The 13414-nt window shown below is 47.2% G+C and overlaps 1 protein-coding gene across 1 annotated transcript in view; it reads left to right on the forward strand.

Annotated features, from left to right (window-relative positions):
- The window catches only part of LOC140398863 (alpha-N-acetylgalactosaminide alpha-2,6-sialyltransferase 6-like), a 56349-nt gene that overhangs the window by 1365 nt on the left and 41570 nt on the right, over positions 1-13414 (forward strand). Inside the window, exon 2 of the mRNA XM_072487805.1 lies at positions 2783-2850. Coding sequence (XP_072343906.1) covers positions 2803-2850 — 48 coding nt within the window. The 5' untranslated portion in view covers positions 2783-2802. The remainder of the gene's footprint in view (positions 1-2782; positions 2851-13414) is intronic.

Consider the following 13414-nt stretch of genomic DNA (forward strand, 5'->3'; position numbering starts at 1 on the left):
CAGACCAGGGTCAGTATTTACTGTTACAGATCCAGACCAGGGTTTGTGTTTACTGTTACAGATCCTGACCAGGGTTTGTGTTTACTGTTACAGATCCTGACCAGGGTTGATGTTTACTACTCCAGATCCAGACCAGGGTTTGTGTTTACTGTTTCAGATCTAGACCAGGGTTAGTGTTTACTGTTCCAGATACAGACCAGGGTTAGTGTTTACTGTTACAGATCCAGACCAGGGTTAGTGTTTACTGTTCCAGACCCAGACCAGGTTTAGTGTTTACTGTTCCAGATCCAGACCAAGGGTTGATGTTTGCTGCTCCAGATACAGACCAGGGTTAGTGTTTACTGTTCCAGATCCAGACCAGGGTTAGTGTTTACTGTTCCAGACCCAGACCAGGTTTAATGTTTACTGTTCCAGATCCAGACCAAGGGTTGATGTTTGCTGCTCCAGATACAGACCAGGGTTTGTGTTTACTGTTCCAGATACAGACCAGGGTTAGTGTTTACTGTTCCAGATACAGACCAGGGTTAGTGTTTTCTGTTCCAGATCCAGACCAGGTTCAGTATTTACTGTTCCAAATCCAGACCAGGGTTAATGTTTACTATTCCAGACCCAGACCAGGGTTAGCGTTTACTGTTCCAGATTCAGACCAGGGATAGTGTTTACTGTTCCAGACCAGCGTTAGTGTTTACTGTTTTATATCCAGACCAGGGTTAGTGTTTACTGTTCCAGATCCAGACCAGGGTTAATGTTTACTGCTCCAGATCCAGACCAGGGTTAGTGTTTACTGTTCCAGATGCAGACCAGGGTTAGTGTTTACTGCACTAGATCCATACCAGGGTTAGTGCTTACAGTTCCAGACCAAGACCAGGGCTAGTGTTACTGATCTAGATGGCGAATGGGAGGGGAGTGTCGACTGTTCTTGAGGGTGAGTGGAATATTTACTGTTCTGGATGGGGGGAGTGTTTACCGTTCTAGATGGAGAGGGGAGTGTTTACTGTCCTAGATGGGGAGAGGGGAGGGGAGTGTTTGCTCTCATAAGTGGGGAGGAGGGAGGGGAGTGTTTACTGTCCTAGATGGGGAGGGGGGCAGGTGTTTACTGTTCTCAAAGGCAGGAGTGGAGTGTTTCCTGTTCTAGATGGGGAGTGGGAGGGGAACGTTTACTGTCCGAAATTCTCCGGTATCGGCGCGATTGTTCTAGATGGGGAGGGATTGGGGAGTGTTTACCTTCCTCGATGGGGAGCGAGGGGAGTGTTTACTGTTCTAGATGGGGACAGGGGAAGCGAGTGTTACTGTCCCAGATGGGATGGGGGGGAATGTTTACTGTCCTGTATGGGGAGGCGGGAGGGGAGTGTTTACTGTCCCAGATGGGAGGGGGGGAGGCGGGAGGGAGGTGGGTGGAGGGAGTGTTTACTGTCCTAGATGGGGAGGGGGGTGGAGTGTTTACTGTCCCACACGGGGAGGGGGGATGCGAGTGATTATTGTTCTCGAGGGGGGAGGGGAGTATTTCCTGTTCTAAATGGGGAGGGGGATGGGAGTGTTTACTGTTCTACATGGGAAAGGGGAGGGCTTACTGTTCTAGAAGAGGAGAGGGAGCGTTTACTGTTCTCGATGGGGAGGGCGGTGGGGAGTATTTGCTGTCCTTGATGGGAGGTGGAGGGGGAGGGGAGTTTACTGCTCTAGATGAGGAGGGTGAGGTGAGTGTTTACCGTCCTAGATTGGCTTGGGGGAAGGGAGTGTTTCCTGTCCTAGATGGGGAGGGTTCAGGGGAGTGTTTACTGCCCCAGTTGGGGAGGGCGGGGGCAAGTGTTTACTGTTGTCCAAGGGGGGATGGGAATGTTCACTATTCTAGATGAGGTGGGGTGAGGGGAGTATTTAGTTTTCTAGATGGGAAAGAGGAGTTTACTGTCCTTGTTGGGGTTCGGGATGGGGATTGTTTGGTGTCCTGGATGGGGAGGGGCTTGTTTAGTGTCCTATATGGGGAGTGGGAGGGGAGCGTTTACTGTTCTAGACGGGAAGGGGCTGTGCTTACTGTTCTAGAGGAGAAGGGGGCGTTTTTACTGTTCTAGATAGGGAGGGGGTGAGGAGTGTTTACTGTCCTTGATGGGAAGGGGGAACGGAGTGTTTATTGTCCTAGATGGGTAGGGGTAGGGGAGTGTTTACTGTTCTAGATGGCGAGACGAGCGTTTACTGTTCTGGAGGGGGGAGCGCATACTATCCTAGAAGGGGGAGTGGCCGTTTACTGTTCTAGAGGGGGAGCAGAGTGTTTACTGTTTTAGAGGGGGAGAGGAGCATTTACTGTCCTCGAGGGGTGGGTGAGAGCGTTTATTGTTCTAGAGGGGGAACATTTACTTTTGTAGAGGGGAGGGGGAGCGTTTATTGTTCTAGAGGGGAAGGGGAGCGTTTGCTGTTCTCGAGGCAGAGGGGGAGCATTATTGTTCTAGAGGGGAGGGGGAGCGGTTGCTGTTCTCGAGGGAGAGGGGAAGTGCTTACTGTTCTAGAGTGGGAGGGGTGAGCATTTACTGTTCTCGAGGGGGAGCAGTTATTGTTCTAGAGGGGAGGGCGAGCGTTTGTTGATGTAGATGGGGTGGGAGCATTTTCTGTTATAGCTGGGGAGGGAGGAGCGGGGCATTTACTATTCTAGAGGGGGGAAGGGAGCGTTTACTGTTCTTGATGGGGGACGGTGGAGCGGCTACGGGTCTAGGTGGGAGAAGGGGAATGCATAGGCTCTACAGGGGATAATATTGACAGAGTTGTAAGTTTTCTCATTTGTTTATATTCCCAGTTGTTTCCACCCCATGTCCAATGACATGTAGACTGACGCTCGATTTTGCGATGAGAGGCGACGAGAGGGTAAGTGTAACTGCAGAGTACTTCCTGCACATCTGTGAACATTTGTGAACCTTGAATCAAATTATTTCTCCCGTCCCAGTTTCAAGATCCCGTTTGGCACTAACCATATGCACAAAGGTACAGGGGATAATGGAGTTTCTGCAGCACATCAGTTGAAATGCTGCAAGATGAAGATTATTTTTATTGATGGCTTTCGAAATGCTAAGTGACATTACATTGAACATTACCTACACTTAACCTTGTTCAAAAGCTTAGGCGCTCAATCTGGAAATCAGTGACAAGTCTAGCTCCGAAAGGTCACAAAGGTGATTGCTAAATGGGGATAGCTAATCTGCTGTGCTCCTCTGAGGCTGCAGTAATGTATTTTGACCAGAGCAAACGATGCTGCACTCTGCTATTCAACTGTGGAATGCTTCGTGTGAAACCCACGATGTGGGGAAGGAGAGTGGAATGAAGTGGGCAGCACGGTAGCATTGTGGATAGCACAAATGCTTCACAGCTCCAGGGTCCCAGGTTCGATTCCGGCTTGGGTCACTGTCTGTGCGGAGTCTGCACATCCTCCCCGTGTGTGCGTGGGTTTCTTCCGGGTGCTCCGGTTTCCTCCCACAGTCCAAAGAGGTGCAGGTTAGGTGGATTGGCCATGATAAATTGCCCTTAGTGTCCAAAATTGCCCTTAGTGTTCGGTGGGGTTACTGGGTTATGGGGATAGGGTGGAGGTGTGGACCTTGGGTAGGGTGCTCTTTCCAAGAGCCGGTGCAGACTCGATGGGCCGAATGGCCTCCTTCTGCACTGTAAATTCTATGATTCTATAAGTAAAAATATTTATTTTTTACAGCAAGGGCATTGTGAACACAAATGCAAAATGGTTTGCTCGGGGTAAGCTGGAAGGGGGAGAGAGACAGAGAGAAAATAAGCACTATCCTCCCTGCCCCAGGTCTGGCCTGAGTTCCTGCTAAGAATGATTGAAGACCGACGGTTGCTCCAAGGTGGATACCAGCCAGCAATCATAAATGGGGCGGGCCAAAAGAACATGGTGTAGGACTGCGGTGTCTGATCTGGATGAGATGGGGCTTACATGGGGTGAGGCATCACAGCAAAGGGCCTGATGGAGGAGCATTTGTTGCGGCCTTGTGCCCCACCCAGGACAAGGAGGATAACTAACTAAAGTGATAGTTATGGTCAGTGCGTCCAGCTCAGAGAAGGTTGGAGAGAAGAACAACATTTCTTTTCATGCTCACCAAATATGGAAACTAGGAATAGAGAAGGTCGTGGGAGAAGCACTCAGTGGCCACTACCAGCGTTTTTATTGAAAATGGAGGCCTATTAAATGAGAAGTAAAGGAGGCTGTGTACAGTCTCCCGGCCAGAAGCGGCAGCAGTGAGCAGGTCACGTGCCCTGTTATGTACACTTGACATCAAGTGCCCTCTATGTACGTACCTTTGACAAATCACGGAGGAGAGCTTTGTCCATTTTCTAGCTGCTGGCAAAGAGAATGTGATGATAAATCATTTTCTTACAAGAAAGAGATGCCAGAGACACAAATGGGCAGTGTACCTACTGACCAGGATCTCGCATCTGAATCTGCTGGAGAGAGCTGCACAGGAGAGTCCAGGGCAAGACAGAGCAGTACTAGTTTTAGCTCTGTACAGAGCTCGAAGGCCTCTGGTTCACAGCCAACCCAGAAGAATCTTCACTCTGGAACAAGCAGTATAAAGATGCGTTCTTGAGGTATAGTTCTGTCAATTGTTCCAATGCATTAAGGATGCAGGGAAGTACTGGCAAATGAAAGGAGAAGTTTCAGATTTTGAAAGAGAAGTGGTGGGTGAAAAATCTATTTTGAGGTTCAGACCCCAGAATCAGTTATTAACTTACAGCTGACTCCAAATGAAAAGACACTGACAGTACATTAAAAACATGCCTAAAACTCATGAGGCTGTCAGCATTCTGCAGTAGCATCTCCAAGGAGTATCCAGTGCTGAGTAAAATGAGCATTTCGTTGCTATTGCCCTTCATGCCGACCTACATGTGAGGTTGGATTTTCCATTCACACAAAGATGAAGGCGGCACAAGGGAACTGGCTGGTTTGCAACTGATATGCACATTGCCCTATCCTCCTGTGAGCCAGATTGGAGTAAGAGGATGAAGGCCAAGCAGGCTCCCCTTTTGCATTAAAGGGAAGTGAACGTGGAGTGGGTCATAAAGATTGGCCGGCGTGTTCCCGTAGATTGGCTGGTTGGCAAAAGTAGGTCCCGGAGGCTCCACACAAATCTCATCCCTGTTCATAAAACCTAAGCTGCTTGGTGAAGTCAAAACCAAGACACCGAGGTTTTGCTTGCTGAGAGAGTTTATGGACTTTGTTCAGTCTCTCTCTCAAAATACTTCTTTAATAATACAGCAAGTCAATAAATGAACCCCCTGATAAAAACTGAGGGGAGGGTGAATGTCCCTGGTGAGGCACTGTAACAGAAATCAAAATGTCAAAGGTAACTTGGCTAGGCCAAAATATCATTCCTGGGTGTGATGATGCCCAATGGGCGGGTGGGTGGGGGGGGTGTTGCTATTTATCCTCCTTTTTTAAATAAACCAAAAGAATCAATAAGATAAACTTAGCGAAGTGGTGGGTGTCAGCTGCTGGTGAAGCACTGTCACAAAAATCAAAATGTCATTCAAAAAAACGTACAAAATCAGAAATAAAATATAATTGCTGGCGTTGATGATGCAACCCAGCCAACAAATGATCAATTTAAAGAGGGGTGATTGGAACTGAAACAAAAAGTCGAAACACACTTAAAGAATTAAACATAAACATCGTTCCCGGGGGTAGTGATGCATTCCGCCCCCACAGATCCTACATTCCTTCCCAGCGTTACAAAGCCAATGTGCGGAGCGTGGGCAGGACAAAGCCTTAATCCATCTCCTTTCTTATTCCAAAATCCAATTCTAAATCATGGCCCCACCACAAAGGAGGCATACTAGATCCAAGCTGACAAGGACAGGCGTTACACCTGACCTCGGACTTGATTCTACACTTGATCTCTGCTCACAAAACGAAGGAGATTGTCATCGACTTCAGGAAGTGTAGTGGAGAACATGCCCCTGTCTACATCAATGGGAACGAAGTAGAATGGGTCGAGAGCTTCAAGTTTTTAGGTGTACAGATCACCAACAACCTGTCCTGGTCCCCCCCACCCCATGCCGACACCATAGTTAAGAAAGCCCACCAACGACTCTACTTTCTCAGAAGACTAAGGAAATTTGGCATGTCAGCTATAACCCTCACCAACTTCTATAGATGCACCATAGAAAGCATTCTTTCTGGTTGTATCACAGCTTGGTATGGAGCCTGCTCTGCCCAAGACCGCAGGAAACTAGAAAAGGTTGTGAATGTAGCCCAGTCCATCACGCAAACCAGCCTCCCATCCATTGACTCTATCTATAATTCCCGCTGCCTCAGAAAGGCTGCCAGCATAATTAAGGACCCCACGCACCCAGGACATACCCTCTTCCACCTTCTTCCATCAGGAAAAAGTCTGAGGTCACGTACCAACCGACTCAAAAACAGCTTCTTCCCTGCTGCCATCAGACTTTTGAATGGACCTACCTCATATTAAGTTGATCTTTTCTCTACACCTTGCTATAACTGTAACATTATATTCTGCAGTCTCTCCTTCCTTCCCTATGTACGGTATGCATTGTTTGTACAGCATGCAAGAAACAATAATTTTCACTGTATACTAATACATGTGACAATAAATCAGATCATAGTATTTAATTAAATAATGCCTTTCAATGATGTACCTTGGCTATATAATTAAAATATTATTAACAGTTCACCTGCTTCATCTTGCTCCACCAATATACCTCTCTATCCCTTTCTCCCTCATGCGATTAAGTATCTTCCCTTTAAATGAGTCTATGCTATTCACCTCCCGCACTACAAGTGAGTGTGGCCTGGAGTTGTGAATACGGAAGGTGAACATATTGGATTAATGACTGCCTGGGAGGCAGTGGAGGGGGATAGTGTTTGATCGATAGATATTTAGCAGGGAAAACATATGAACGATGAGGGTATTTTTGGGGGGAATTAAAATTGTTGGAAAAACGCAGGTGGTCAGGCAACATCTGTGGGGAGAGGGAGAGAGAAACTGAAAGGGTTAATGGTTCGGTTTTGATCAGACCGGGGCAGCACGGTAGCACAAGTGGAGAGCACTGTGGCTTCACAGTGCCAGGGTCCCAGGTTCGATTCCCCGCTGGGTCACTGTCTGTGCGGAGTCTGCATGTTGGAGAGAGAAGGATGAAAACTCTGACAAAGTGGAGGAGGTTCCATGGCCCAGATATGTGGCAGAAAATAGATGCACAAGTTTGGGTTTTATTGCCGATTTGAGTTAGCCACCATTTAACAGTGTTTTTAAAATTCACCAGGACTTGGATTATGCGATACAGCTCTGGGGGTTGAAACCTGATTCACCTTGCACACCCATCCCAGTGAACTGCCTCACTTTGGGACAAAACATTTGCCTGTATGCTTTTTGATGTCTCTCATATACGAGGCTCAATTTAGCTTTAGAAATTGAAAAGGCCATCCACATTTCAGCAGGAATGCAGCACGTTGCTGCCATTTAAACCCTCCAATTAACAGCCTGGCTCACTTGGGGTACTGCGGTATATTACCCCTGACTACTCTATTTAACTATGGATCTGGAGTCACGTGTAGGCCAGACCAGGTAAGGGTGGCAGATTTCCTTAAAGGGGCATTAGTGAACCAGACGGAAAATTACAACGATCAGCAATCCCCCCTCCCATTAACTGCCTGAAGCATCAAATTCTTTCTGTTTGTGGGGGAAGAGCGAAAAGAGAAGAATTTTGTTAATCAGTGTGTTTTAAACGATAGCATAGGGATCAGTTGAGGTAGAGACCATTGACCCTTGGAAGGGAAAATAGGCTCAATGTTTTAAACAGGATTAATTAATATGGCATCAGGGAGAAATCGGAGTAGTCAGATTTAGTTTTGGATTGCTTTAGCCAAGGGGCTGTTTAGATGGTCCATATGGCCTCTTTCTGCGCTGTACACATCTGTGATTCTGAATTGTAACCACTTTGTAATTTCCATCCAACTCTACTTTTAGTTAGCAGGATGTGTACCACTGCTTAGGCTGATAATTCCCAGCATTATCAGCCATCCGGTTGTTTCCCATCCCAAAGGTTTTGGGGATAATGTTGCTACAGACAAAAGTGTAGAATGGGTGATAATGATGCGGCAGCCCATTCAACATAACTCCCTACTTTAACCTTATCGAAACTAAAGTCAGGAGAGATGTTTAACTGGTAGTTGAGCTGACATGGCACAATTCAGATTGTCTAAATTCAATACCCCCCCGTATTATCTTGCAGTATTCAACATATGAATTGGAAGACCTGTATTGTAGTTGACCCCAATTCCAGTTTGTCCCCTACAGCAGGCGTTGTCAAACACAGGGACGCGACCCGCTGGTGGGTGTCGGGAGGGTCGCGGAGCCGTCCATCGCGGCGCTCCCGATCGCGCAAATCTGTGCGCAACAACCGCAGCAGCCGGTTTTTCATAATGCCAGCTGCGAGCGGCCTTCAAAATGGCCACAAACAGATAAAAATTTTGGCCGCACTGTGCATGCGTGCCCGATCATTGGTGCGCATGTGCAAAACGATGCGCATATGCACCAATGATCGGGCACGCATGCGCAGTGCGGCTGCATTTTTAAAAATATGGTCGCAGCCTTTTTTTTTCAAGTTTGGGGGGACAAAGGGACCATTGGGGCCAAATGGGCCCAAAACCATTTCCTCCGTTTTTGTCAGCAACAAACAAGGTAAGAGAAAATGGTGGGCCACAAAAGTCGGCCGGCATGGGCCGCAAAGGTCGGCCGGCGTGGGCCGCAAAGGTCGGCCGGCGTGGGCCGCGAAGATTGGTCGGTTGGTAAGAATGGGTGCCCGGAAATAAAGTTTGAAAAACACTGCCCTACAGGACTGCTACGTTGCAAACATTGATATCTAAACTGGTTTGGTTTGTACAAGAGGGCTAAGTATTGTCAGTCCCGTCATTATCCTATGTCTTTGACTATCCATATTTTTTTCATGATTTTTCATGACATGACTTTGGCCACTTCAATTGACAGTCTACCATGAGCTCAACCTAGCTTTCTTGTGCAGCATGGTACCATATTGTGTTGCCTCTCAAGTTCAGCATCAAAATGATGATGCGGCTGCAATGGATTTATTCTTTGAATATCGTTGAAAAGAGAGACATGTTGCTGGGCGGCATGGTAGCACAGTGGTTAGCACTGCTGCTTCACAGCACCAGGGACCCGGGGTCGATTCCCGGCTTGGATCACTGTCTGTGTGGAGTCTGCACGTTCTCCCCGTGGGTTTCCTCCGGGTGCTCCGGTTTTCTCCCACCATTCCTGAAAGACGTGCTTGTTAGGTGAATTGGACATTCTGAATTCTCCCTCTGTGTATCCAAACAGGCGCCGGAATGTGGCGACTAGGGCCTTTTCACAGTAACTTCATTGCAGTGTTAATATGAGCCTACTTGTGACAATAAAGATTATTATTATAAAAAAGCTTCTGCAACCTGTCTCTCTTTTTAGTGACATTCATGGTCTGTTCTACCAAACAACTCTTTTGTTTATTTATTTTTTGTTTCTGACATACCTGGAAGAAGCTATGAAGCCTGAAAACAAGTGGGGAAAAATGGAGTGTCAGAAAATAACGGTGGCGTAAAGTTCGTGGTCTTAAAAGCCTTTAAATGATGAGGGAGGACTGACTCTAGATGGGCAGTTCCACAGACTTGGGGAAGGATGCGTTAAGCCGGGAGACTGCCACTTGAATATTGATTGCAACACACGGGGAATGAATGGAAAGAGAAGAACGATCTTATCAAGCCCACAATAAATGGAAATATTCCGTGGGCAGTTAATCTTGAGGCTTGACACCACGTTTTGGCAATGAACTCGCACAGTACGCTTATTAACCAGAAGAGAAGGCATCAACAATCTGTTGATGACCTTAAAATACTTATTGCTTTATTTGAAAGAAGTTTTGTATTTAAATGAAATTTTTCAAATAGCTTGGATCATTTCACATATCAGATGACAGCGGTGTCTGATGTTATGTAAAGACAAATAAGTAGCTACCATTCTGTACCAGCCTTGCTCTACAAATAACAATCGGATGAAAGGCCCAATTCATCTGTTTTTGGTAATGTTGCCTGAGCGAGGAATTATCCGAAAGGGTGTTGCCCATATCCTACTCACAGCAAATCTTTGACCTTTATTTGTTGCAATGCCTCGATTTTTAAAACTCTCATCCTTGTTTTCAAACTCCTCGTGGCCCCCCTCCTCCTTCTCTTTGTAAACTCCTCCAGCTCTAGAACCCTCCACGATCTCTGCGCTGCCCCAATTTTGCCCTTGCACGTTTTCATTGCTCCACCATTGGTGGCCACGCCTGCAGCTAGCCCAGTCTCTGGAATTCCCACCCCTCTGTTGTGCCTCCCCACCTTCCTTAAGGTGCCCCTTAAAACCAGCTTTTGGTCACTTGTTCTAATGTCTCCTTGTATGGTTCGGGCGAGGTTACCATTGTTGACCAGGATGCTGGGAGCATTCTCTGCTCTCTTTCAAACAGTGCCATGGGATCTTCAGCAATTATCTGAACCACAAGATCAGACATGCGGTTCCTACGCAGGTGGCAATGTGAGACCAGGGCCTATTAACACCCGGGCTTCATTTCCATTTGGCTGATTGGCTGCACCGTCTGATTGCGCTGGGGGAGGAGGGGGGGGGGGGGGTCAGGTGACTACCCACATTGTGTTATGGGCCAGGGTTTAGAGAACCCCAAAGTGTATCATGAAGTTCACCTGACCCACAACTTTTACTAGATTGTGGTACGGGGAGCACACGGCCCACTCTACAGGCGTGGTGCAGCAGAAATGGAAAAGTATTTTTTAAAGCAAAACAATGTTTATTCTATGAACTTAAGTCAACCTTTTTAAAACATACAGTGAACATCTTAGCAACCATTAATTCCAATACAACCCCCAAAGAATACAACACTAAGTAATCCTTTAAGCTTTCCTTTTAACATCCATACGACTTAAAACACCTTTTACCAGAAGCACATCAGATTAAAGTCACTTCTGTTATTAGTTTCAAATCACCAAAGGATCGATTTACATTTTTTAGATTACAGAGAGGGAGACTAATACCCCTTCTGGCTGTGACTGCAGCTTTCCAGCTCTGAAAACAAAACTAAAACACACCCTGTAGCAAACATCCTAAAACTTTGAGCTCCATTGATTTCCCCGAATGAAAAACAATTCCTTTGCACTGCGGGTTCTTACTCCTTGCAACCTGAAAATAGCAGCAGAAATTATTTAGTGAACAAAACTGGAGAGCTGGAATAGTTCAGAGAAAGTTAAGGAGGTGACAAGTCTTTGTGGAGTACTAGATGGTATTTCCTGGTTTCACTGAGTTAGCCACTTGGCAATTGTGTTTTCTACAGAGAAACCACAGGCCTTTATTTTTGACTTGGTGCCAGTTTATGTGCCATAGAAGGACTAGCAAAGGAAACCTCAACCATGCACATGACTAACTAGATTCTCCCTGCTCAGTTTCAATGCAAAGAACTCTTCAAGACTGTGATATTCCCCTCCACACGGCAGGTTTCAACTCACGCACACCTCCCCAGAATAAGAACTCGCTAGCTCTTTATTGTAACCTCCCCTTCCAGATCTTTCCATCTGCCATTTTGCCAGCATGACCCATGTTGGCATGACCAAGGCTGGGGCACAGTTCTGTCGGCTCAGTCAGTTTCTCCCCACCACTGCCCTTTGCACACGAGCGTGCGATAGTGGCCGTTGTTGACGAGGTTAATTGGCTGGCGTGGAGGGAGCTTGAGGGGTAGGATGGGACCCCCAAAGCAAGCCTGATGCTGGAATGCCCTCAACGGCAGTTAAATGGCAGCGCGGTGCCCATTTGGTAAGCCACCAATCAGTGCTGAGGAAGGTGCAAACCAGATCGGCCATACTTGACATACGTTGGCTAGTTTAAAATTCAGCTTCTGGTTGAAAATGTCTATTGTCCGAACCCATTGTGCAGTAAAGTTAGACAAATGTCTGTGGTTTGTAGTTGCTGGCTTAATAGGATTGTGAACTCTGGATGGACATCCGGGAGATGTAATCTTATCTTGAGGAAAGTGCACCACTGGTTATCTGAAGGCCAGATGACCTCTTACCTTCAACTGCTCCTCCCCCAGACTAGTGCCATTGGTCACTCAATATGTACACCATTGTGGAGGCCACACCTCCCCAAGGCTTTTAAATGTGTCCCGGGTTTGACTTTTGAAAAATCTGGTCACCCCTAGGCTGACTTGTAATTGATTGGTAATCCCAGGGAGCAGACTGCTGCAGCGGGTTCCCAGTGAGTGAACTCAGGAGGGTGTTAACCTTGGGAGCATTAGTACTGGTCGACAGAGTGAATAAAACTTGTATGCAGGATTAACGGGAGCAGGATGAGTGACTGGGGAAGTGATTGAAACCTCCTCCTGGGGAGTCGTGTGGTTGACATTGAGTGGACAGCAGTGTTGGAAGCTCATAATAATAATCTTTATTAGTGTCTCAAGTAGGCTTACATTAATACTGCAATGAAGTTACTGTGAAAATCCCCTAGTCACCACACTCCGGCGCCTGTTTGGGTACACAGGGGGGGAATTCAGAATGTCCAAATCGCCTAACGAGCACGTCTTTCGGGACTTTGTGGGAGGAAACCGGAGCACCCGGAGGAAACCCACGCAGACGCGGGTAGAACGTGCAGACTCCGCACAGACAGTGACCCACGGCAGAAATCGAACCTGGGACCCTGGTGCTGTGAAGCGACAGTGCTAACCACTGTGCTACCATGCTGCCCATTGTGGTATTGTTGGACACGGTCTGGAGAGGGAAGTGCGGTGGGTGGTGGGACCCACCGCTGTTGCATAGCGATACACAAAATATGTTAGTTTTGAGTCTGTTTATTTTGGGCGGGGTACTCCGCTCCCCCAGCCCCGTGTTTCTCGGCCATGTGCCATTCGCTGGGGGCGGGGTTCTATCGCCCTGCTGACTGTCAATGGAATTTCCCGTGTTAACTACCCCATGCTGCCACGAAACCGACTGCCGGGTTTACGCTTCCGGCGTGAAAATTGAATTGCAATGTCCGGAGAATCCCGGCCTTTATCTCGGCATTGTGGTTCCCTCAGGAGCATAGTTGCTGTGTGTCCGGTCCCACTGAGGCAAGTCCAATTTCGTTATTAATTAAAATACATTTTTTATGAGTCACTAGGATCCCGTGTGAACAAGGTACGTTGAAATAAAGGTGGGTCAGAAGCAACGAGGGGGAATGAATAGAAAGACATCAGAGGTGTGTGGGCATCAGATCTGACTTCAGTGCTTCGGGACCCCATTGAACCAGATTCTGCTTGGATCAATTCTCAATCATCAAATTTGTATCCAGAGTGCAGAATCCTCTTGATGCCCGGGGAAGGTAGTAACATACACGCAACAGAT

Source organism: Scyliorhinus torazame, chromosome 22 (genome assembly GCF_047496885.1).
Source record: "Scyliorhinus torazame isolate Kashiwa2021f chromosome 22, sScyTor2.1, whole genome shotgun sequence".
Lineage (NCBI taxonomy): Eukaryota > Metazoa > Chordata > Chondrichthyes > Carcharhiniformes > Scyliorhinidae > Scyliorhinus > Scyliorhinus torazame.